Below are 24,214 nucleotides of genomic sequence, written 5' to 3' on the forward strand. Positions count from 1 at the left end.
AGAAGGAGTGGGATGGATGGAACGGGAAGGATCGAGGTGTTGAGGGTGTGAGGGGCAGTTGGTGGCCTTGTTTTGAAGTGGTGAGATGCGGAGGATGCGGAAAGGTATGCGATGATGTGTTATGACTGAGGCTGACTGGGTGAGAATGCGTGGCGTGTCTCTGTTGATGAGGTTACTGGTTCTCGAGACATCCTACGGTAATGCAGTGGGTTCACTGTCACGATAACACCGCACAGGAGGTATTAACACGCGCGCACATGGCCTCTCAAAATGAATGCGTTGCCTTGATGCAACTTCATTATTGTAAACGGTGGTATCTAGAAGGAACGCGCATGAGCCCGGCAACGCGCTTCCTACGTAGTCACGAAGAAGGTAGTATACGCCTTTGGTGTTGAGCACAACTCCAAATCACGACTCGGGCTTCTTCATCCACCCAACGACTCCGACTCGTACATTCAGAAATGCTGACTACTTTCTTACTCGAGGCTTTACAATCATACCCACAGCTCCACTGCCACATAATAGCAGCGAATCGGCGTGGCATGAAGTCCGCTCTTTCCCGGCGTCGCAAGTCCGTGGAGCTACCCCTCTTCGACCCTCATCGGCAGTTGCGCATCTTCACGCCCAAACCAACCTCGTCGGCGCTGACAGCTGGGCATGACGACGAGTGCTCACCTCCGCTGGTGTCGGTGCCATCGCTGATTGGACGATTTCCGAAAGGATTACCAGGAGTGGGAACTCGGTCACCGGAATTGCTATGCACGATGCGGCTTCCTGCGACGCGAGATTGTGGGGTCGAGCAAGTGTGGGGTCGTAGGAACACAATGCCATTCTTCTTTTGACGCGGGTCTTTCTGGTCTACCAAGCTCTCGTTCGAACATCATCTACACTATCGCATAGCATACCTGCGTCTACGCTTTCAGTCTAATCTATTAGTCTCACACCGATCTCATACAGTACCTTCACTGAACGGTCACAACGATCGCGTCATCATGCCTGAACAGCTCAAAGATCCAAAGGAGTACCAGAATATCTTCCACTGGGCGGAGACGCAGAAGGACGGAGCGATACCTTCCTTCGGCACGAGGAAGAATGATCCATATGAGGTGAGCTGACACCGACAACTCGACATCTTGGAGTTCGTTGCTGACATGCGCCCTACAGTACCAATCTGGGTTCGGCAACAGCTTCGAATCAGAGGCAGTGCCAGGTGAGTGCCGCGTACATCCGAGCTATGCGACGAGGAATTGACCGATCTCTTCTAGGAACTATTCCAAAAGGCCAGAACAATCCCAGAAGCGTCAGATTCGGACTGTATGCGGAGCAGATGACCGGTTCCTCTTTTGTCGCTCCCAGACATCTGAACAAGAAGGTCAGTACCCTGTTTGAAGGGGGGTATATTGATGCTGACATCTTGATCAGGCCTACCTATATAGGGCGCGTCCGGCCGTTGCGCACCAAGGATTTGTAAGGACTCTTTTCCTGGACTTCGGCTACGCGCTTTGACCGATCGCGCAGTCAGATCGATAGCGCGTCGAAACGATGTCTGATCATTTGTCTCATTTGCTGACAAACTTCTAGACCGACCTCCCCGATAACGAAGATACCGAGTCAAACTACCTCCCCGTGAACAAGCGCGTTCATGTGTCGCCCACACAGCTAGCATGGCTTCCGTTCGATACCCCGACAGATGGCGATGTTGACTTCATCTCTGGTCTTAAGAGTATCGCTGGCTCTGGCGACCCAACACTCCGCGAAGGCCTAGCTGTTCACACGTACCTCTGCAATGCGAGCATGAACAAGAGAGCAGCGGTGAACTCGGACGGTGATTTCTTGATTGTGCCCCAGCTAGGAGCCTTGGACATTCAGACCGAGTTTGGGCCTATGTATGTGCAGCCAGGCGAGATTTGCGTCATCCAGCGAGGACAGCGATTCAGAGTCAAGGTTGAAGGACCTACGCGGGGTTACATTCTCGAAATCTGGGGTTCGCAGTTCCAGCTTCCTGAACTCGGTCCTCTCGGCGCGAACGGACTTGCCAACGCTCGAGACTTCTTGCACCCGGTCGCGAAGTACGAGATTGAGCAAGAGTCGTGGGAGATTGTGTACAAGCTCGCTGGCAAGTTCTTCGTCAGCAAGCAGGAGCACTCACCGTTTGATGTCGTTGCATGGCATGGCAACTACGTACCGTACAAGTACGATCTGACCAAGTTCGTCAATGTTGGCTCGATCTCGGTTGATCATATCGATCCATCCATCTTCTGCGTTATTACAGCACCTTCGCGCGACCCGGCAGCACCGCTTGCAGACTTTTTGATCTTCAGCCCGCGCTGGGATGTGGCTTCACACAGTATGTGCTCGAGACTCTACATGCGCCAGAGATGCTAACGAAAATATAGCTTACCGACCGCCTTACTACCACCGCAACGGAGCATCTGAGCTCATGGGTCTGATCTATGGCGAGTACGCAGGACGTTCGGATGAGTTCCAACCGGGAGGCATTAGCTTCGAGTGCGGTTTCGTACCTCACGGTGTCGCTTACGAAGAGTTCAAAGCGGCAAGTGCAGCGCCGCCGCCTGAGATGCAGATTTCCAAGGGCGCCGTCGCGTTCATGATGGAGAGCTCGAGGATGTTCACTATCACCGACTGGGCGTGGAACAGCAAGAAGAAGCACGAGCACGACCCAAAGATGTGGTATGTATTGACCAGTCAAGAGAGGAAGTATGGGACAAGGCTAATCAAATGATAGGGACAATCTGGTCGACAACTTCTCGAAGCACAAGGATGAAGTTGAGAAGATCTTGGCTGAAGGTGTAAAGAAGCTATAATGCGGCACAGTTACGATTATATAAACAGATATCGGGAGCGACATGCAGCGGCGGGTCCGTGGATCTTTCGGTAAATCCTTTGTAGCTTTTGATAGTAATCGACCAGGGTTGTGCATACAGACATATGCAAGTGCGTAAATGCGATGTGAAGGAATGGGATGCTGCTCAAACGGGTTAGGCGGCGTTGACCCCGCGGGAGTCAGCCCCTGCCACAGCCACAGGCGGGCGAGTGATCTCATCGCTGTTTGGACACAGATTTGTCGCCATGACTCTAGACTGACCTCAACGCGACTGCGCCGTGTTGACGCCCTTTTAATGATTGTCCTTGCAGCGCATCTCTGGTGAGAAACGCCCTTGCCGTGCTTGTTTTGTTGACTCATCGTTGCTGCGCACCTTGTCTCGACTTTTTGCTTGCTGCCTGACCGAATGCTCGCTCGTCTTATTTCATTCTCCCCGCTCCCGCGCCTTTGCACTGCACCACCTACCACCTTTCGCTTACCTCCGCCTCTCCCACAGATACATCGCCCATTGCGAAGCGCTACTCGAGCCTCCCCCACGTCTCCACGGTCCTTCCGATCGACGGCCATCATGGCGCACCGCGACCAAGCACCGTATGCGCCCCAAGACCCGAAGGAGATTACCGAGCTGGTCCACACCCTCGAGGCGCACCAGGGCAAGAAGGGCAAGGGCGGCTTCTCCGTCAAGAAGCACACGTTCCCGCTCCCCAATGGCCGCACCGTCGACTCGTGGAAGATGAACGAGTGGGACTACAAGAAAGCAAACCTCCCCACATACGCACGAGGTCTCTTCACATACAAGAACCGCGACGGTAACTACGAGATCGCCACACGAGGCTACGACAAGTTCTTCAACCACGGCGAGGTCCCGAAGACTCAATGGAAGAACGTGGAGCAACACACCCAGGGCCCGTACGAGCTGAGTGTCAAGGAGAACGGCTGCATCATCTTCATATCCGGCCTCGATGACGGTACACTGTTGGTCTGCAGCAAGCACTCCACCGGCCCACGAGGCGAGGAGCTCAGCCATGCCATGGCAGGCGAGAAGTGGGTCGAGCGCCATGTTGCGACGGTTGGAAAGAGGAAGGAGGACCTCGCCCGCACACTCCGGTCCATGAACGCGACGCTGGTGGCGGAGCTGTGCGACGACGATTTCGAAGAGCACGTCCTGGCATACACCCCCGAGCAGGCTGGTCTCTACGTCCATGGCATAAACCTCAACCTACCCGAATTCGCGACATACCCTGGCCACCTGGTGGACAAGTTCGCCGAGGAGTGGGGCATGAGGAAGGTCACATATGTTATGGAGAACGACGTCAAGGAGGTTAAGAAGTTCCTGGACAAAGTCGCCGAGACGGGCAACTACGAAGGCCGCGACACAGAAGGCTTCGTCATTCGGTGCCAGGCGCGCGAGACCGAGGGTGCGCCGTATATGGACTGGTTCTTCAAGTACAAGTTCGAGGAGCCATATCTCATGTACCGGCAGTGGCGTGAGTGCACTCGGGCTTTGATCGCTGGAAAGCCACCGCGGTACAAGAAGCACGAAGCCATTACGAAGGAGTACCTAGACTTTGCTCGCCGGCAGTTTGCGCAGAATCAAGGTCTAGCCAAACAATACAACGCGAATCACGGCATCATCAAAATGCGCGACGACTTCCTCAAGTTCCGTGGAACAACCGGTGCGGATATCATCCGGCAGGAGCAGCTGAACGGACCCGTCGAGAGCAAGAAGGCTGACAGGAACATTGTGCTTGTCCCTATTGCGACTATCGGATGCGGAAAGACAACGTTGGCTCTCGCTTTGGTAAAGCTGTTCGGCTGGGGCCACTTCCAGAACGACAACGTCAAAGCGAAGAAGGGTCGAGGTCAGATCTTCGCCGACACCATCTCTTCAATGCTCGTCACAAATCCCGTCGTCATCGCAGATCGCAACAACCACCAAAAGCGCGAGCGCGACCAGATCATCAACGATATCTCCAAGACCGTGTCTGATGCCCGGTTCGTCGCACTACATTATGTGCACGATCGAGCCAACTACGACCGCATCCGACAAGCAACACAAAAGCGCGTGCTTGATCGTGGAGACAACCATCAGACGATCCAAGCAGGCTCGAAAGGCAGGGGCGAGATTGTCGAAATTATGGAGGGGTTCATGCATCGCTTCCAACCAGTCGACCCCTCAGACAAGCCAGATGATCTATTTGATCTCGTCATCGACCTTGACCCTACAGTCGACTCGCGCGAGAACCTCGAGACAATCATCGCGAAGATGTTCGAGACCTATCCAGCCCTGTTCGCCGGTAAAGAAATGCCGACGGACCCCGACATGGACGCTGCCATCCAGTGGGCCATGAACGACTACACACCAGACTTCAAGATGGATCTGTCCCAAGGTAGTAAGAACCAGAGAGGCAATCAGAATCCCCAGAACGGTCAACGAGCAGCCCACAACCAGCAAAACCAGCCCGCACCCAAGCCAAAGAAGGCGCCACGCATGGAGTACTTCTCCGTCCGCCTCGACCCCGGCCGCATCAACGCGATCCTCGAATCCTTGTTCAGAGACAAGGACGCAAACACCGCAAGCATGTTCAAACAGTTGAAGCAAAACAAGCGCGTCCAAAACGAATTCCACGTCACCCTCATCCACCGCGCGTCTGCGTCTCAAAACCAGGGATACTGGGACAAGCTCAGCAAACTCCACGAAACCGCACAGCGAACAAACACTACAGGAACCTGGGAGCCTGAACTAGGAAAATGCGACGTACAAATGGAGCGAATAGTATGGGACGACCGCATCATGTGCTTCGTTGTACGTCTGAACGGCTCTAGCACACTTCAAATCGACAGCGCTGCGGGGGGTACAACGGCAGAGGAGTTGCTCTTCACAACTGTCAATCCTACCGCGCACGTTACAGTCGGTACAGCGGCCCAGAATATCAAGCCCATGGAGAGCAACGCGCTCCTCCAGCGCTGGCTCAATGGCGGCTCTGGGGGCGACACGGGTATTGGTGAGATTAGCGTGAGGGGGAACCAGGTCCTGCAGGGGAGTGTGAGGGGCGTGTTGGGTCGGATGTAGAGTGACGACGATTCTTGGACCCTTTATCGTAGGAAAAATGGCCCAAGGCAACGAAGGAAAACGGGAAATAGGTGGGCGCCTGTGACGGGCTGAGGAATAAGGGGGGTGCTTGAGGGGGTAGGCAAAGGACGGGAACGGAAGGAAGGGGATGAGGTAGAGGCAGCGGATTGCTGGACGCGGGGTCTTCATGAGGGAGGAGTTGCATTATCGGAGCGAGCATGGCATTGAGAAGGAAAGGGTTGGATGGGGTGGTGGATAGCATAGATACCTGACAGGCATGCCAATGAATGAAAATGATATACTTTCATGTACCATCTGATATGATCATCGTGTACTCCATTTCGCGGACACGCTACCATATCCGCATCTCTCCACTTCACACAATCACAAAACTAAACACGTCCGCAGCCTGCATCCCTCTAATAAACCGCCGGAAAAACCCCCACCCTCCCCCCATCCGTCAACTGAGCCGTCCCATTAACATAAGCACCCCCCTTCCCCACCAAAAACAGCATCAGTCCAGAAATATCCTTAATCCCGCCCATCCTCCCCTGCGGAATCTGATTCGTCCCATATACCGGATTCAGCCCAGCCGTCATATCACTCGGATAAGGCCCCGGGCACACAATATTGCTCCGAATACCCCATTCAGACAGGAACGTCGCCATCATCTTGCCCAGGTGAGCGGCAGCCGCTTTGCTGGCGTTGTAGGCTAGTCCCGCGGAGACCCAGCGCATGTAGGAGGCGACGGAGGCGATGGTTATGATGTGGGCCATGCGGTCGTCGTCGCTGTCGATGGAGTTGGAGGATGCGAGCGAGGTGTCGCGGGCGCGCGCGTTTCCGGTTCCTGTTACTTTTCCGGGGGTCCAGCCGCGGCGCGTGTTTGCTGCTTCGAGGAGGGGGAGGAAGGTGGCGGAGACGCCGATGACGGATTGTGTGTTTATTGCCATTGCGTCGGCCCAGTTGTCGTAGCCTGCGACCATGGTGTCGGCGAGCTGTTGTATTGTCTCAGCTTTGTAGATGTCGGCGCCGTTTTTGGGGCCGATCACGCCGGCGTTGTTGATTAGGACGTCGACGTGCCCGATGTCTTTTTGTATCGTGTCGGCGGCGGCTTTTACGGAGGAGAGGTCTGTTACGTCGCAGGGGAGGGCGTGGAGGCTACCGGTGCTGTTGGAGTCGCGCGGTACGTTGGCCTGGAGGTCGTTGACGGCTTTCTCGAGGACTTCGCGGCGGCGGCCGAGGAGGTAGACTCGCTCAGCGCCATTCTGGTAGAGTGCTGATGCTATGGCGAGACCGAGACCTGTGATGGTAAGCCTCTGGCTACGGATACTTTGAGCTCGAGCATGTCGAGGCGTGAGAGCGCGGGGCTTGGTGGGGTAGCTCGAAGCTTGAGTAACGTACCACTGCCGCCGCCTGTGATGACCACTACTAGCCCTTTCGCCGAGAAGATGTCGTTTGGTCTGATTGGTGTTGAGACGTCCATGGTGATGAAGTTGAATAGTGAGAACGGAAGACGCAGAGAAGTGACTTTTCACAAAGTAGAAGACGGACTTTGCTACTCCGACATGGAGCAGGACGATTGCGTCACAGACGGAAATAAGCCGCTTGCAAAAAGATCCCGCGACATGCTGCGCGTAGTATTCCGATTACGATGGGTATCATACGAACCTGCAGACCTGGTGAACGCCATTCCCTTTGAGCTTCTCCTATGCCAAACTAGCTGATACCCCCAATGATCTTCAGCCCCAAATTATCCGCGGAGTATGCGAGGATATACCGGCACGGATGCCACGCAACGTGAGACGCTGGTGTCGGGACATCGACCGTGTGTACAATTTCTCCGGTATGGACATGCGCGATGCGAATCTTCTTCTCTTCCTTGTCATCGGAGCCCGCAGTAACATAGCTACCGTCGAAGGAGAAGTCGACCGACTTGATGATACCGCCGGTCAATTCCAAAGTCCGTGTGCATATCCATTCTTGTGTGTCCCAGAGTGAGATGAGCGCATCGCCTCCACCAGCTGCCAGGTATTCACCGCTGGGTGACAGTGATACGGCGTAGCATGCAGAGGTATGGGCGTTTAGAGTCATGGCGTTTTCGAAAGACGGGTAACGTAGGCTTCTGACGCTGCCGTCGCCGGCTGTTGTGTAGAGGTGGTTGCCCGACCAGTCGAAGACGCACTGGTTTGTTTGGAGGACTTGTTGGTGTTCGGAGAGGATGCTTAGGGTCGATCGGTCGATGGTGACAAGGAGATTATCCTAGGGAATGTCAGCATGTTTGTCTTGCTTGGCTATGGAGGGGTCTGACCTTTCTACCTGCAACCAACTCATTCCCATCTGGTGTCCATGCCAACGTGAACGGGCACTCGCCGACCTTGACTTCACCAACACTGGCCTTGGACCGTATATCCCAGAACCTGACCATGCCATCGGAAGTGGAGCTTGCGAGCTCATTCTCGTTGATTGGGTGGAAGGAAACGCGTTCGAGGGCTGCTGTCGTGTTGGGCGTGCGCAATTCAGTCGAGTTCTTAGCATTGGTCTTTTCAGGGTTCCAGATGCGCAGTGTCCTATCTGCGGCACCTGTCGCGATGAAGGTACCAGAGGCATTCCACGATAGTGTGCGGATGTAGTGTGAGGATGATACGGCGTTGGGGCGAGGGCTGTCTTGGTACACAGATGTCTTGAGCTTTCGGAAGTGTTCGTGGAAGGAGTCTGATTTGATCGAGCGCGCGCGTATTGGAGGCGCCATTGTTTGGAATGCAATATTTCATACGACTGGTGAGGGGTTGTTGGTAATGCGACGGCGAAGTTTGTGTGGTTTGTTGAAGCTCGATTGCGAGAAGCTCAAGCTCGAGGTTCACACGGACCACCGAAGCTCAGGGTCGGCCCTTCACGATACCGCAAGCAATGACGTACGAACCCATGTTTGGTATTCACGTTGCACAAGAGTAACGTAATGTGCATGTCAATATAGCAGCCTTGGTGCCTCGTATCTCGTTATATTATTTCATTCCAACAACTGCAGTAGCCGTCTAATCCTTCTTACTCTCAGCACCCTCCTTCTGCATGCCCTCGCAGCCAACTAGGTTTCCTGCCTTCTCCTCGATACCACCCATTCCTTGTTGGCTGGGGTCGCGGTTCGCTGATGCTGCCTTCATGGCGTCTACGGCCTGCTCCTTGTCTTGCGCACCCGATGCTTTCCATGGCTCACTGCCGGTGACGTTTCCGATGGTCTCCTGGGAAGAAGTTAGTGCCTGGCTCTGTATATGAAAGGGCTGGAAAGGCGAGTTGTCACGTACCTCAGCGGCCCCCTTGACGTATTGGGCGTGCGAAGAGACGAGACCGGGGTTGTTTGGTGCGGCAGACATGTTGATGTGTGTGATGAATTCGTAAGAAGAAGGATTCAGAGGTACGTAGAGAAGAGTTTGAAGAGTTGTAGATGTAGATGGTTGGTTGTCTTGCACGACTTGCGCTGGAAGTTTGGCCACTATATCGAGTGACGGGCACGTTGACGTCATCAAGCACATCACATGGAGACGCGCTTGAGTTCGCGCGTAGGCATGAGCACCGGACCCTTCTTCTGCGGCAGCTCTAGTTTCAGTCGCGTCCAGATTCTAGAGTTCCTCCACTCGAAAGGAATAGCCATTGACCATGTGACGTTGATGGAATGTATGGGCGCCGAGGCCGCGGTCCTAGTACGTGTGTGCTTGTTGGAGGCTCTGCGGTGTCATACAAAGTGGCGGATATGATGCCTGAGGCATCAAGATCATGAACGGTTTCGACGAAGCTTAGTTCTTCGAAGGCTTGAACTTCGCAAGCCTTTGCAGCTTGAGCACCTTCTGGTTCAGGCAAGTGCAGATGTACCTCGGCAACTATCTCCACGCCAAAAGATACTTACAAATCAACGGCATTGCGTGCTCTAGCATAGGCGACTTGGACATTTCTACTAGCACCTTTTCCCGACTGATTTATAATTTCCTATCGTCTTTATACAAGAACAGTCGACCCACATCCTCAGACTCGACATCGCAACATGGCACCCCAAGACTACAACCAAGGCGTCCCTGGCCTCCCATACTTCACCCCAAAGCATTTGACCTCACCAGGAACGCCCGCCCCAAACACTAAACAAAATGGCACAACACCAACACTCTTCACGCCCCTCACCATCCGCGGCACCACCCTCCGCAACCGCATTCTCGTAGCGCCCATGTGCCAATACAGCACCGCATCTTCAGGCCCCACCATCGGCGCCCTAACAGACTACCACATCGCAACGCTCGGCCACTACGCCCTCAAAGGCGCAGGTCTAGTCTTCATAGAAGCCACCGGCGTCCAAGCCAACGGACGCATCTCGCCAAACTGCCCCGGCATATGGAGTGACTCCCAAATCCCCGCGCTACGAAGAGTCTCGGATTTCATCAAGAGCCAGGGAGCGCAGAGTGGTCTCCAACTCGCACACGCAGGCAGAAAAGCAAGTACATGCGCGCCCTGGATCGCCGGCGAGCAAAAGACACAAGGCGGAAAGCGTAAAGTCAGCGTAAAAGCCGACGTAGACGCAGATGGTTGGCCAACCAATGTCGTCGGCCCCATGGGCGGCCAAGAATGGGCGTGGGACGAGAAAGCAGCCGATGACGAGAGTAGCGGGTACTGGGCGCCCCGCGCTCTCAGCGAAAAGGAGATCAAAGAGCTCGTACAAGACTGGGCCGACGCAGCGCAAAGAGCAGTAAAAGCCGGCATCGACGTAATCGAAATCCACGGCGCGCACGGCTACCTCATCCACCAGTTCCTCTCATCCGTTACAAACCAGCGTACAGATGCCTACGGCGGCTCCTTCGAAAACCGAACTCGCCTCCTTGTTGAAATCACAAAAGCCATTCGAGCTGTCATTCCCGATACCATGCCCCTGTACCTCCGCATCAGCTCCACAGACTGGATGGAAGAAACCGACCTCGGCAAGGCCCGCGGGACCTGGGACGTCGAAAGCTCGATCCGCCTCGCAAAGCTCCTCCCCGGTCTAGGCATCGACCTCCTCGACGTAAGCAGCGGAGGAAACCACCCCTCCCAACGAATCAACATGTTCGATTCAAAGGACTACCAGATCAAAATCGCAGCGCAAATCCGGAGTGCACTCAAGAAAGAGGGTCTCAGTCTTTTCATCGGCGCTGTGGGTCTTATTACTGAGGCGGAACAAGCGAGGGATATTGTGGAGGAGGGGGGTGCGGCGTCGACGATTTCTAGGATTGGGGATGAGGAGGTGGCGAAGGAGGCGAAGGCTGCGGTTAGGGTTACGGAGGGGAAGGAGCCGTTGGCGGATGTTGTGCTTGTTGCGAGACAGTTTATGAGGGAGCCCGAGTGGGTGCTTAGGGTGGCGTGGCAGTTGGGGTTGGATGTTGCGTGGCCGAATCAGTTTTTGAGGGTTAGGTTTCCGAAGTTGTAAAGTATTCTTCAGCCTTGTTGGAAGTGGGGTTGGGCTTGAAGCGATCGAGATGATTTGCTCCTTACAGTGTAGGCATTGGCACATGGTGATGCCGTCATGCACAGCCACCACAACTCTGGAAGTGAGGGGTTACGGCTGACTGCCCCGTTTACGTCCTTCATCTGGCCATAAGAAAGCTTTGCGCCCCAACATCGCCTCCTGTGGTAAACGTCCGCGCGCCCTCCCCGCTTTGAGCGGTCCCTCCGACACGCCCTCTCTTCCTGTTGCTACAGTAGTCAGGCCCCCGTCTCCACAACAGGGAATGGCGGCCACGAGGCTGCTCCGGGCATCACAGACAAAACTTTGTGAGCCCTGTAAGGCTTTATTCCGAGGAGATGCAGTAGTAAAGCCTTCTGATACGGAATACTATGTATACTATCATCATAATGAAGCAAAATCTTTCCAGGAAGCTGTTGAGCTTCCTTGTGACATCTGCATACGTCTCCACAAGGCTCTCGGTCGAGATATCTGTATACCTTCACTTTTAAACTAGGTTGTAACAAGGCTGACTTATTATTAGGGCAAAAATGGGGAGCTGATTCCCTTACAGAGCAGACGGGCTACTACTTTCAAGATGAGAACCTATCTACATCACTCTGCTTCACACTCAACGGGCATCTTATACGCCCTGATCTAGAACCCTATGAATGTAAGGAACCTAGTGTGTTATCTTCCTACGCATCGGTTTTGTGTTAATCCGTGACACAGCAAGACATGATATGCATTTTGAACGGATCTCGAGAAATACAGGCGATGCCCAAGCCCTGTCGTTCTTCAAAGAACAGTATTACGAATGTCGAAAAAATCATTCAAAGTGTCAAACACTCGCTCCCCACAATGATTTCAGACCGACAAGAGCTATATACGTGGGATACACTGATCAGGAAACAGTAGTGCGCCTGTGTGATGCGAGCGACTTCATAGCTGGGTCATCCTACACTGTACTGTCACACTGCTGGGGAAAGCAACCACAGCCGATTATGCTGACGAAACTCACTGTCAAAATGCTCAAAGATGGGGTCCTCCAGTCTTCTCTACCCAAGACCTTTCAGGATGCTATCACTGTTACACGCATGTTCTACATCCAGTATATCTGGATTGATTCCTTGTAAGACTGTCACTGGCATGCTAAGCTGTTATTACTAACTACATGAAGATGCATTTTTCAAGATGATATTAACGATTGGGCTGTGGAAGCAAGCAGTATGCGTAATGTATACAGTAAAGCTGCATTTTGTATTGCAGCCACTAGTGCTCAATCTGGAGACGTTGGTCTTTTCGTTAATCGCGATGCTTATGGATACACACCCGTTACAGTTGAGGCTACATGGCCACTGCGAGAGAAGGGTTACAAGCCACAGTGGCCGGATCCAGGCACGTACCTTTTCGGCTTCCCCCAAGAACCTGACCTATCGACGCTTAACTACTCGGCTTTGAATAAGAGAGCATGGGTCGCCCAGGAACGGTTCCTTTCCCAACGAATCTTACACTTTACGGATTCCGTACTATTCTGGGAATGCCACACGTCTTTCACGAATGAGAACAGCACCAATTTGGACTTCCTTTCAGGAATTCAGACGTCGTCATCTGCTCCTAATACTCTCAAGAGGCTAATAAATCACGTTCGTTTGTCACGATCTGCAGTCGTGTCCAATGTAGATGGTGCACTTTGCAGAAACAGTGATACCATAAAGCCCACGGCCTCACGTCAGGTGCTTCTAGCGTGGAAGGAATTTCTGGAACTATACACGAGGTGTGATATGACCAAAGAGTCCGATGTCTTGGTTGCATTGACGGGTATAGCAGAAGGAGTTGGAAGTGTTATCAGCGATCGCTTAGTCGCTGGTCTTTGGAGAGCACGTTTGATCGAAGAGATGTGTTGGGATTCCTGGACCTTGAATCGGAGACCCGTTGTTTGGCGCGCACCTAGTTGGAGCTGGGCAAGTGTCATAGGCCCTGTTAGTTATCGTGTGTTTCCGTGGAAACCGCAGGTACCACTCTGGCAGAGTATGTCAACAGTGATCGAAGTCGATGTCTCAACAAAGCCTTCCGGAGAGATCGAGCGTGGCTCAATACTCCTGGAATGCAGATGCATCTCAGCCAGTATCATCTACTTGGCGCCTCCGAACCTCCCCGAGTTTTGGAGTTCCACGAACGAAGAGGTCTGGCTGACGTTGACCAAAGCGCCGTTGCCCGAATTATGGAACCCTACAAGCTATGGAGTGTTTCCAATCAACTTTGACGCGCCAAATGGCCGCGCTCGGGACTCGTACGACGTGCAATTGATCGTGTTACTGCAATCAGAGGGATGGTTAAGGGGAATCTGTGTGGTGGAATCCAGTAACCAGCCGGGCGCCTTTGAGAGAATTGGATCCTTTAACCTCGGTGCGGGATTTGAGGAGACGGTTATAGCAGCGTACAAAGAAGCCGGAGTTCAGAAGGTCTTGCTTGTATGATATATGTGCAAACACCCAGGAATTGTGTAGCTATGACGTGCAATCGAGACATTCTACATCACATGTTTACTATACAACGTCGCCAATGTTCGAGAAAGGGCTGGAACTCCAGCACACACGCATCTCCATTCAGCAACTTGCGCCGTCGGACCTGCCAACACTACCGAACGAGCTTCCATCGGATGAGGCGTCGGCTCCAGCACGCAGGCTGTGGCAATAATGAGGGGATTCGTAAGATCTGCATTGGTTGTGGAGGTCTTTGTCGTACGTTCTTATGCGAGGTCCACGTAAAGCGGTTGTCTAAGAACATCAGGGATTCTGCGGAGGTGTAAACCTGTATGAGAAGCCCATGCATGAGGACCGCAGTGCCGGTACTGCGTATGCACCTGACTTACACTGGCGCGGGGTTGTTGAGGGACGTGGATATAGCCAGGAAGGAGCATTCGGGTTGTTCGGGACGGTCTTTCCTTGCCGGCGACGGGCATATAACGATGGCCGCTTACATTGGAAGGCGCGGAACCGCAATCTCTTATCGTGTAAGTAAGCATGACCAATACTCATCCAACTCTTTTGTGCAAACTCGTGGAAGAGAATTCCGACTGACAGTATTCTGACTCGTGAGGATGGATTTTGACAATTCGCATGACGAAAGCGGATCCACCTGCAGGACTGCGCGGTGCGCTCCGCGATGCATGAACGTGTGGGATTCGTCGCGGATTGGCTGAGGCGCATTAGCGAGGGCAGCGACAACGGCGACAGGTGCAACGGCGATGATCACATGTCGGAAGCAGTTGACGCCATATCGCGTCGTTGAGAACTGAAATCAAGCGACGGGTGAATTGGAGATGATGCAGGTTGCAGATGCGGGGAGGACGGAAGCTGGATTGGGAATTGGGCAGCATGGAAGGGGAAAGGGCGAGTGGCTAGCGGCCGGTGACGTCCACCGAGCTCAGGTCTCGATTCACTTGGTGGTGAAGGAAATTTTAGCAGAGGCGCGCCCCATGCTTCCGACAAGCCGCGCAATCCCTGCACCCGACGGCCTTTCACCATCATGTCTGATCTCCGGCGACGACGCCAATTTCACTCAAAGGCGCACCTTTGTCGCGTCACGTCGACACTGTTTGAGGCATTGTCGAACCCGCCTCCAGCGCCGCCTAGCTCCCGGTAGCAGCCCTCCACTTCCAAGTTTGGATCCCGCCTGGACTTCTCCACTTAAACTTCCGCGGGTCTGGCGATGCGTCGCTGAGTTTTGAACGTTAGACGTTACCTAGATATTCCTAATCAGGCGCCATGCCGTCCCGTCTGTTCTCGCGCGACTCGCCGCAAGCAGAGCAGCAGCTTCCCTTCACCAGCGACGCCGTCAACGAAGCCGACTTCGCCCACGATGCCTCGCACGCCGAGCAGGGCAGCCAGTCCCTCCCACGCCGGATAAGAGGGAATTCAATCGCTGGGGGCCCTCTCTCTGGCTCCTACACGCGCAATCCCATCCGCTCCTTCGCGCATCAGACCTCCCACGGGTTTGCCGGTACCTACCCCAAGCCTCATCTATGGGCAGCCACTGACTGCCGCGTAGATACCCCTCAGTACTCGTCCCAAGGCGTGCGGGAGAGAAGCTCCCAATTGGCCTCGTATGCCCTCGAAGCCGAAGACTACCAGGACAGACCCCAGCGCCACAGCTTCGCTGACCCCGACACCTTCTCTGGGAGACATGCGGGCATACTGTCCGATAACGACGAGGGGCGCGCTTCAATAGACACGGGTCGCTGGACCGACACCATTGAGGAGGACAGCGAAGCCGAGACGCCCGATACCGTTATCGGGCCACAACAGGCTGATAAGGGCTTCTTCAGCCCTAAGCTGCCGGGAGCGACGTCACAGAACGCGAAGAAGACACCAGGCAGCTCACACGTGCCGGGTGTAGTTGTCGAGGATACCGAGCGCACTCCTCTGCTGCCCCAGACAAGGCTATCGCGTCCGGACCCGCAACAAAAGCAGAAGCCCTCCGAGAGCCACTCGTGGACACCACACTCCAAGTCGCGCCTGCCTCAACGCGTCAAACAAACATTCGCTGCTGGACGGGGACACCTGCTGGACGTGAGCGCGTCTCTAACCAACCCCAAGAACTATACCAAGGATGCTCTCATCTCGAGCGCTCTCAGCAGTGTTCAGATCACGTCGGCCGTATTCCTCGGTCTGCTTCTCAACCTCCTGGATGCGCTGTCCTATGGCTACATTCTGTTCCCGCTCGGTGCGCCCATCTTTAGCAACACCGGCCCGGATGGTATTTCCATCTTCTTTGTGAGCTGTATTGTTTCCCAACTCTGCTACTCTTTGGGACTTTCCGTGTTCAAAGGAGGTGTTGGTTCCGAGATGATTGAGGTAGTGCCCTTCTTCCACAAGATGGCCTACTCCATCATGAACCAGATGGAGGGCAAACCACCGGAGGCCATCATAGCCACCACCATTGTTTCCTACTGTCTGAGTTCCATCCTGACTGGTCTCATCTTCCTCGCCCTCGGAGCTTTCAAGCTAGGCAATCTCGTCAGCTTCTTCCCAAGACACATCCTGATCGGCTGCATCGGAGGTGTTGGTTTCTTCCTGGTTGTCACTGGCATTGAGGTTTCAGCTCGCCTCGAGGGTAACCTCAACTACGACCTTGCTACCCTGCAGAAGCTCTTCTCCGGCGACACCTGGTACCTATGGACACTACCGCTTGCCCTTGCAATCACCATCATGGTCCTCCGGCGTCTGTCCAAGAGCCCCTTCGTTCTGCCCGCTTTCTTCATTACCGTATTTGCAGTCTTCTACATCATTGTCAAGGGTATCATGCACAAGGATCTTGAGCCTGTGCGCAACGCAGGTTGGATCTTCGAGACGCCCGAAGCTGGTGTCAAATTTTACCGATTCTACTCTTACTTCAAATTCGGCAGCATAGATGGAGCGGCGCTTGTCAGCACTATCCCCACCATGTTCGCCCTTTCATTCTTTGGTATAATTCACGTTCCCATCAACGTCCCCGCTCTCGGTGCTGCGGTGCGGGAGGATAATCTCGACGTCAACCGAGAACTGATCGCTCACGGCATCTCGAACACCCTCTCTGGTTGCTTAGGTAGTATCCAGGTAGGACCAATCACCAACTGTTACCGTCCATCACTAACAGAGTCTTAGAACTACCTCGTTTACGCCAACAGCGTCATGTTCGTCGACAACGGTGGCAACAGCCGGACTGCAGGCATCATGCTCGCCTTTGCAACAACCGCTGTCTGGGTCGCGGGCCCAGCCATGGTCGGCTACATCCCGATCTGCCTCGTCGGCGCACTCATCTTCCTCCTGGGTATCGACCTCATGAAGGAAGCTCTCTGGGATACCTTTGGCAAATGCCATAAGCTCGAATACCTGACCATCCTGGCCATCGTACTCATCATGGGCGTACACGACTTCGTTGTCGGCATCTTCGTCGGCATTGTTCTTGCATGCGTGAGTTACGTGGTTCAAAGCTCTCGTCATTCCGCCATCCGAGGGACATACAGCGGCATGATCGCAGAGTCCACTGTTCGTCGCCCACGATCAGACTCTCGTTATCTCAACAAAGTCCGAGGTCAGATCCGCGCCATCAAGCTCGGCGGGTTCTTGTTCTTTGGAACTATCGTTTCCGTGGAAGAGTACATGCGATCTTTGATTGACGACGACCATTTCGAGAAGAACCCTATCAGCTTCATCATCGTCGACTTTACGCACGTCTTGGACGTTGACTTTTCCAGCTCCGAAGGTTTCCAGCGCATCAACCGTATCCTGAACACCAAGAACGTTAAGATGATCATCTCCGGAGTCTCTTTCGCCGATCCAGTTGGTCGAGCCCTGCAGAACGTCGGTCTTCTAGACGAAGACGGCGATGAGGAGTGCCCTCCGCCTCAGGTCTTCGAAGACCTGAACACCGCGCTTGAGTCTTGCGAGAACGAGTTGCTAGAGGTGTTCCACAAGCACTGGAACCGACATGCGACGAAGCCACAAACTACACCGCCAATGAGCATCTCCGGATCCAAGGGCGCTTCCCCCAACGAACCGATCGCTACTGGTGGCACACCTACATCCTTCGGTGCCAGCTCCCTCAACCCCGTCTTCTCCTCGCCCCGGCGCGGTGCCAGACTCATCGCAGCTCGATCTACTATGCGCGAAAGCGGCGAAGACTCTCTTTCCATTCCCGACACTACCTCGCTAAGCACCACCCAAACCACACAAGTCGCTCCTTCGCGCTGGCGCAACTTCGCCCAACCACTCAAGATCATTCTCCAAACCTTCGAAGATGTCTCTACCAAGAACGAAGACTTCTGGCAAGCCGTCGCACCCTACTTCGAGCGCAAAGAGTACCCCGCCGGCACTGTCCTCTACTCCCGCGGCGACGATCCAGATGGTTTCTACATTCTAGAGAAAGGCCGTCTGCGGACAGAATACGAGCTCGACCAAGGCAGTTTCTTCGAAGTCATCTTACCGGGTACCACGTGCGGCGAGCTTCCATTCTTCTCCGAGACTGATCGCACGGGCACGGTGGCCGCGGAGAACGACTCTGTTGCTTGGCTACTTACAAGAGAGAAGTATAACGAGTTGGAGAGGAAGGATCAAGAGGTTGCTACTGAGTTGCTGAAGGTGGGCCTGAAGTTGACCAAGGAGAGGATGGATGCCATCACGAGTTATGTGCTTGTTACTGCGTCGTAGATGATTGTTGTGCGGTGGGATGTAGACGCGAGTTTTATACGTGGGTGTCTTTGCATAGCGGTGGTCGTTTGTGAACGTAATGTCATCTTGATCGTACGTCTAGCTTTTAGTTGTGCTGAACGTGCTGTTACAATGCGACAATTGATCGTGAGTACTAGTTAATCCCGCTAGAAGAATGACTAAACTCTGTGGAAATATCCCCGCATCCTCCGCAGACCAACACGGCGACCGCCATCCATCATCTCCCCCAAACCCAATCGCAAACGCTCTTCTCCATAACCCCTATACCCATAACCGTGACCAAAGTCCCCCCAACCCCACTCTCACACCATAGTCTTCTTCCCCCCATGCCGCCCATTCCAACTCTCATACCCCCCATACTTGCCTTCGCAATCAGTATTCAGGCCTGCCCCCCTCCAACGTGATAAGCGGATGCGTACCATGGTAGTCCAACCTACAATATCTCATTAGCTTCTAAATCCAATGACCAAAACCTAAAGAACAAAACCTATTTCGGCTTGGATGGGAGGTGGATGAGAGGGAAGAACGTACGTGGTAGCAATAACACTTGGACAATTCGTAATCAACCGCCCGTCCCAGTACTCGGAACAGCCGCCGTAGCCGTAGTGGTCTTTGTCATGCTGGTGGTGGTTGTTGTGGTGGTGCTTGTGCTTGCGGGGCTCGAGCTCGGATGCTATGGTTATGAGCGTCGTGTGGGCGGTGACGACGGGGGCGGCAGTGGTGGTAGGGGCAGGAGGAACGGCGACGACAACTGAGGCGGCGGTCATGCGCGGCATCGCCGTAAAGTCAGGCGTTGACGGCGCCGCGGGTGTCGGGATCGAAATGGGGCCGGCGACGGCAACGGAGGCTAGGACCAGGGGGAAGGCGATGAAGAGGCCACGCATTTTGGTAGTTTAGTTTGGTTTAGTTGGGAAGTGGTTTGGTTTGACTTGGTGGTGGTGCGGAAAGCTGTTGTGGAGTAGACTTTGCTTTCGTAGATGGTAAAATAGTAAGAGAGAAGAGAGAGAAAGGATGTGTTTTATATAAAGTATTCGCATAGCAGCAGAAACTTCCACAAAAGTCAAGCCATGGTTAAGCTTTGCGTGGTGTTGCTTCCAAAGGGAAGTACTTGAGGCTCGACTATGGGTATTCGCGCAGTACTAATGATACCGGGGGATATAAATCTTAGAACTATGGTTCAAGCTAGCGTGGTGTTGCGCGAAAGAGCCAGAGGGTTCGCATTATGCAAGGAACAAAGTAGTGAGACTTGCAGCCTACATCGAGTTAAAATCATGCAAAGTAGATACGCCAACGTCAACGTAGGCTCCAGGGTGTCTACTCTTTTCTTTAAACTGAGGTGGCCTGCAGCCTACATCAAGATAAAAACGCGCGAAGTAGCCAGCCTCACCTCAACGTAGGCTCTTGGGGTGTTGGCTCTTGTCTTTGAAAGAAGTGGGTTGAGAGAACTACGGTTCAGAACCAACCAACACACGGGTATCGAATCAAACATCACCACCAACTCACCAATGCCGCGCAATAACCAGCCAGCCTCTCTCCTTGACCGCATTGAACAGCACCGCGACCCGCTTCCGCTTGATGCCCTCTCTAGCCGACACATCCTCGATCGCATGCTTACCATCCAGATGCCTGAGCAGCATCGGCCAGCTCTCTCGCAGCTCTTTACCGGTTATGCCACCCAGCGCGCCATCTGCGTGTTTCGGCGGACTGGGATTCGTCGAGATGATCGCCGTCTCTTCGAATGTCTGGGCAATCTTATCGAGCCACCGCGCTTCTATCGACGACGCTTTCTGTGGCGATAGAATGGTGGTGGGTGCGAAGGACGATGGGTCTGGTGGGGCCAGCTTCTCTACCGGGGAAGTGGGTGAGACTATCGAGTTGCGCGATGGAGATGGGGAGGTTGGCTTGAGATGTAGAGGCGACGGGCGATGGGGCTTTACATCTCGAAGCCCAAGATGAGATGGCGACTCTGCTCTCTGTGACGGCGTAAGCGCAATCGTTGTGCGTTGACTGCTCGTACTCCCGGCGTCCGAACTCGTCCGCGCAGAAACGCTACGCGACATGGCGGTCGATCCGAGTCGTGGACTCAGTATCGTGCTGCTCTCCATCTCCTCGTCCGCATCCCTGCGCGTGCGGCGCAAAGGCGATGAGGTCCTCGCAGAGTTGAGGGAAAGCAAGCTGCTTCGCTTGTCGGAGAGGAGACTATCCGCCACCGAATCGTTGTCGCTCATCAACTCTCTGCGCGCCTCTTCAGCTTTCTTGATGCGCTCTTCGCGCTCCATCTCTGCTGCGACTTGCGCTTTGATCTCAGGCGTTACGCGCACCCAGGCGAATGTGCGCAGCTGCGTGACCCAGCCGCCGCGCATGAGCCAAGCCAGTATCTCCATGTACGCTTCGCGATGTTCGGCGGTGGGTATGAAGTTCCTGTACGGCCGAGGTGTACCGGAGAGCATGCTCAGTACTTTAGGCAGCGTAGGCAACGTGGGGAAGCGCTGCGCATATACCGAGATCGCAGCCGGAAGAACAGTCATGTCGGCGTTTGGACTGACGATGTATGTGTCGCGTGGCGATAGCGGAGCGACGAGACGTGCCCGCCGCCAGTAGACAAGATGGCTTGCAATGTACTCCATATCGTGCGCGGATATGTTATGCTTTTTCGAGATCTTCAGCAGCGACTTGGTGGGTATAATGTTGCGTATGTAGAATGCGATGGCTGCGGCGTTGCCACACGTATCACCGCCCAGGTCTTTGATCAGCACTTCGGCATCCTCCAAAAGCAGCAAGGCGGCATGCTGTGTCATAGGCGCATCATCGTCTTCAAGTATGACGTTCGATGTCGTGAGCCACAGACCTGGCATCTGCGGTTCGATCGCGGTGGGGAGGTAGGGAGTGGAATCGGCCTGTGGGATCTGGAAGGATGTGTTGAACGTCGCATCGAAGTGGATGTGGGCTATCTTGTCGTGCGAGATCGCGTCGAACATGATAGCGATAGACTTAGCGAGGGGTGACGTGCTGACAATTTTGCGCCATGTCGCCGTCAAAGACTCGTTCGTCTCCTTGGCGCGCTGCTTGATGTCGATGATGCGCTTGGATTCCTTCCACACGTACTGGAACCGCGCCTCCTCGTACTTGAGTGCTTTGGCATACTTGCGCGTGACGTTCTCGTACATCTCCTTGACGCGTTGTTGGTATTCCAGCGCAGGCGGGTTCAGCACGAAGACGACGTTGAACATGGTCATGTCGGGGTTGTTGATGTCAAGGCTCGTCGAGTTGCTGCGTGCATCTGATCCAGCCTCCGACGGTCCACTCGACATAGAGTCGTGACCGTAGCCTGGCTCGAATCCTGGGACGGGTTCGTTCGACGGTTCGGGGGAGTTCGCGTCGTCGTCGCTTGCGCTCGTGAGATTCCTGACCAGATCGCCATCCTCAAGCTTCTGTTGATCTGAACGATTCTTCTTCTTCCGCTTCGCCTTCTTCCAGAGCCCGTCGTCCCTTACAAACATGGGCGCGCCGAGAAAGACGATGCTCTCAACGCCAAGCTCGAAGCGCCTCTTGTTGTATTCTTTGCTCGGGCTCAGCATCTTCTCCAGCGCATCCATCTTGAAGCCCAGCACGGTATCCCAGTCGTGATCTCCACCCTTGCCTCGATGTCCATTACCGTCCTGGTCATTGACGTCATCCGCATCCTCCTCGTCGATTGTCTCCTGCTTGCCCCATAGCCCCGATCCCAGCTTGGACTTGTCGCTCACGCGGCCGGTCAGGGTCCTCCCCGATGCGCGACCGCCGCTGGTGCGACTGCCTATCTCGATGTCATTGTCGTCGTCCGAGTCGGTGCTGCTGTCCCATTCGCTGTCGGAACTGCGCGAATCGACGCTGGCCGTCGAAGTGTCGTGCCGAAACCAGGCCGGGTCTTTCGCGGCGGCGAGTGCGGCTGCTGAAGGCGAGAGCGGTGGATAATGGAAGACGAGACGGGGGCCGAGTGACCGCGACTTGGTGACGAGGAGGATGGCGTGGAGGTTGGAAGCGGGTGGCAGCGGGACAGCCATTGGGGAGTGGAGGACGGGCAGGTGCAGCATGCGGGGAAAGAAGCTGCGGAGCGCCGGGAGATCTAGCCCGATGCAGACAGCTCTTTCACCCCATCTTCGAGCAAGGCGCACCGACAACCGCCTATCAACCCAGCACTTTGCAGGCCAAGTTACGGCCCCGGAGTAACGTCAATGCGCCAACGATGTCACGATGGCGAGCGATCCCGGTGAATGGTGGACTCGAAGATGTGATTCACGGTACTACAGCGAGCGACAAGGAGCAAGAAAGGCATGGGTTTCGGGCTTGACCATTCTGCTAATGACTATCGTCGTCTCGTTCGACTAAAGAAGAGTCTAGGTTGCACTGTGCATGTTCGCGAGTCGATGCAGTATACAATGACTTTAGGCGCTACAAGGTCTTTCCAAAGTACTAAGTAGAGTAGACAATCCCCAACGCACGTAACAGATTCTCTTCTCCGGGTTCATTCACATATTGTACAGTCTTACTACATAGCGACAGATCACTACCATTTTCAGGGAATGTCAAACATACGGACCTCGCCTCCATACACCCCGCGCACAAACCCAGGCAGTGTGCCCACCGCAGACATCACGCAATACTACCTAGACGAGGACTTGACCAAACTCGCAGGCTTCATCACTAGTGTACCCCCGGATCTCTTATACAACATCATGTCCGCCGCAACTGAAGCCGACCTCAGAGCACATCTTGCCCTTATCAACCCATCCGATCTACGAATCGAGCCCGGCTACCTGATGACCAGAACGTGCGCACGCGTATCAAACTGGCTAAGAAACGGAAGTCAAAGATGGGCGGTGAGTAAGGACGTCATTCCCTGTGCCCTCTTCCTCCTACTCAAGTTCAGGGTTTTGACGCGCGATGGGGTATGCAACTCGCAGACGCATGAGGAGAGCCTTAGACTTGCTGCAGCCATCAAGACTGCGTACGGGAATCTTTGCGACAGCAGGGTATCGCCGAAGGCGTGGGCCGACGTCATGGGTAGACAATACCCAGACATTCAAGGCGCTGAGATCGCGTTCTTGAAGGACCTGGACTTTAGGACGTGGGTACATGAGGCTGACTTCAAGGAGTTTGTGGGTAGGTTCGAGATTGTTTGGGAGATGTTGCTCGAAGATCAGGATGCCGTTTTCTTTTGACGGCTTAAATCTACTCTGGATGTCGAAAGTAAACGTAGCGACGATCTCGTTATGATCTGATCATGATTAGGTGTCTTGCAAGCGCTCCCTCGTGCGACATTGAGACAGCACAGAGCCCAGATGTGTTGTGAGAACATTGTCACAGCCAGCAGGCTTGATACACCTTAATTAATGATATTCATTGGCATAGTGCAGATTCACGACCCTGGTTTCACAAAACGACTCGCGTATGCCCTCAAGAAATGCGTTTCATTCTACTCTCTTTCTCTTCCCCATGTGCGCGTAGTTGACTGACAGCCTTGACCACCAAGACACCAATGCCCGGATCGACATGGCTCCACAAGCGTCTTCTGCCACCGTCAACCACTATCTCGTTCCGCCCCAGCCTTACACATCGTCTTTCCTCGCTCGTCTCAGCACATTCAT

The 24,214-nt window shown here is 54.3% G+C and overlaps 9 protein-coding genes across 9 annotated transcripts; 5 read left to right on the forward strand and 4 right to left on the reverse strand.

Annotated features, from left to right (window-relative positions):
- Positions 1 to 992: 992 nt before the first annotated feature.
- J4E92_010039 (uncharacterized protein) lies at positions 993 to 2,825 on the forward strand (the record flags this gene model as incomplete). Its single annotated transcript, XM_051501380.1, has 7 exons — positions 993 to 1,106; positions 1,165 to 1,210; positions 1,266 to 1,372; positions 1,423 to 1,467; positions 1,582 to 2,347; positions 2,397 to 2,691; positions 2,747 to 2,825. The coding sequence occupies 7 exons, from the start codon at positions 993 to 995 to the stop codon at positions 2,823 to 2,825; spliced, it is 1,452 nt and encodes a 483-aa protein (XP_051348449.1).
- Positions 2,826 to 3,413: 588 nt separating this feature from the next.
- Positions 3,414 to 5,918, forward strand: J4E92_010040 (uncharacterized protein; the record flags this gene model as incomplete). The annotated part of the gene is made up of 1 exon (XM_051501381.1): positions 3,414 to 5,918. The coding sequence occupies one exon, from the start codon at positions 3,414 to 3,416 to the stop codon at positions 5,916 to 5,918; it is 2,505 nt and encodes an 834-aa protein (XP_051348450.1).
- A 419-nt stretch (positions 5,919 to 6,337) lies between these two features.
- Positions 6,338 to 7,401, reverse strand: J4E92_010041 (uncharacterized protein; the record flags this gene model as incomplete). Its single annotated transcript, XM_051501382.1, has 2 exons — positions 6,338 to 7,218; positions 7,320 to 7,401. The coding sequence occupies 2 exons, from the start codon at positions 7,399 to 7,401 to the stop codon at positions 6,338 to 6,340; spliced, it is 963 nt and encodes a 320-aa protein (XP_051348451.1).
- A 233-nt stretch (positions 7,402 to 7,634) lies between these two features.
- Positions 7,635 to 8,667, reverse strand: J4E92_010042 (uncharacterized protein; the record flags this gene model as incomplete). The annotated part of the gene is made up of 2 exons (XM_051501383.1): positions 7,635 to 8,177; positions 8,227 to 8,667. The coding sequence occupies 2 exons, from the start codon at positions 8,665 to 8,667 to the stop codon at positions 7,635 to 7,637; spliced, it is 984 nt and encodes a 327-aa protein (XP_051348452.1).
- A 283-nt stretch (positions 8,668 to 8,950) lies between these two features.
- On the reverse strand, positions 8,951 to 9,286 carry J4E92_010043 (uncharacterized protein; the record flags this gene model as incomplete). The annotated part of the gene is made up of 2 exons (XM_051501384.1): positions 8,951 to 9,154; positions 9,218 to 9,286. 2 exons carry the CDS (start codon positions 9,284 to 9,286, stop codon positions 8,951 to 8,953), a joined length of 273 nt encoding a protein of 90 aa, XP_051348453.1.
- A 400-nt stretch (positions 9,287 to 9,686) lies between these two features.
- Positions 9,687 to 11,358, forward strand: J4E92_010044 (uncharacterized protein; the record flags this gene model as incomplete). The annotated part of the gene is made up of 2 exons (XM_051501385.1): positions 9,687 to 9,693; positions 9,920 to 11,358. 2 exons carry the CDS (start codon positions 9,687 to 9,689, stop codon positions 11,356 to 11,358), a joined length of 1,446 nt encoding a protein of 481 aa, XP_051348454.1.
- A 3,785-nt stretch (positions 11,359 to 15,143) lies between these two features.
- Positions 15,144 to 18,566, forward strand: J4E92_010045 (uncharacterized protein; the record flags this gene model as incomplete). Its single annotated transcript, XM_051501386.1, has 2 exons — positions 15,144 to 16,973; positions 17,022 to 18,566. 2 exons carry the CDS (start codon positions 15,144 to 15,146, stop codon positions 18,564 to 18,566), a joined length of 3,375 nt encoding a protein of 1,124 aa, XP_051348455.1.
- A 1,520-nt stretch (positions 18,567 to 20,086) lies between these two features.
- Positions 20,087 to 22,630, reverse strand: NPR3 (Nitrogen permease regulator 3; the record flags this gene model as incomplete). The annotated part of the gene is made up of 1 exon (XM_051501387.1): positions 20,087 to 22,630. The coding sequence occupies one exon, from the start codon at positions 22,628 to 22,630 to the stop codon at positions 20,087 to 20,089; it is 2,544 nt and encodes an 847-aa protein (XP_051348456.1).
- A 519-nt stretch (positions 22,631 to 23,149) lies between these two features.
- Positions 23,150 to 23,788, forward strand: J4E92_010047 (uncharacterized protein; the record flags this gene model as incomplete). The annotated part of the gene is made up of 1 exon (XM_051501388.1): positions 23,150 to 23,788. The coding sequence occupies one exon, from the start codon at positions 23,150 to 23,152 to the stop codon at positions 23,786 to 23,788; it is 639 nt and encodes a 212-aa protein (XP_051348457.1).
- Between the last annotated feature and the right edge of the window lie 426 nt (positions 23,789 to 24,214).

This window comes from Alternaria infectoria (assembly GCF_024043175.1).
Source record: "Alternaria infectoria strain BMP 0036 chromosome Unknown scaffold_30, whole genome shotgun sequence".
Classification (NCBI taxonomy): domain Eukaryota; kingdom Fungi; phylum Ascomycota; class Dothideomycetes; order Pleosporales; family Pleosporaceae; genus Alternaria; species Alternaria infectoria.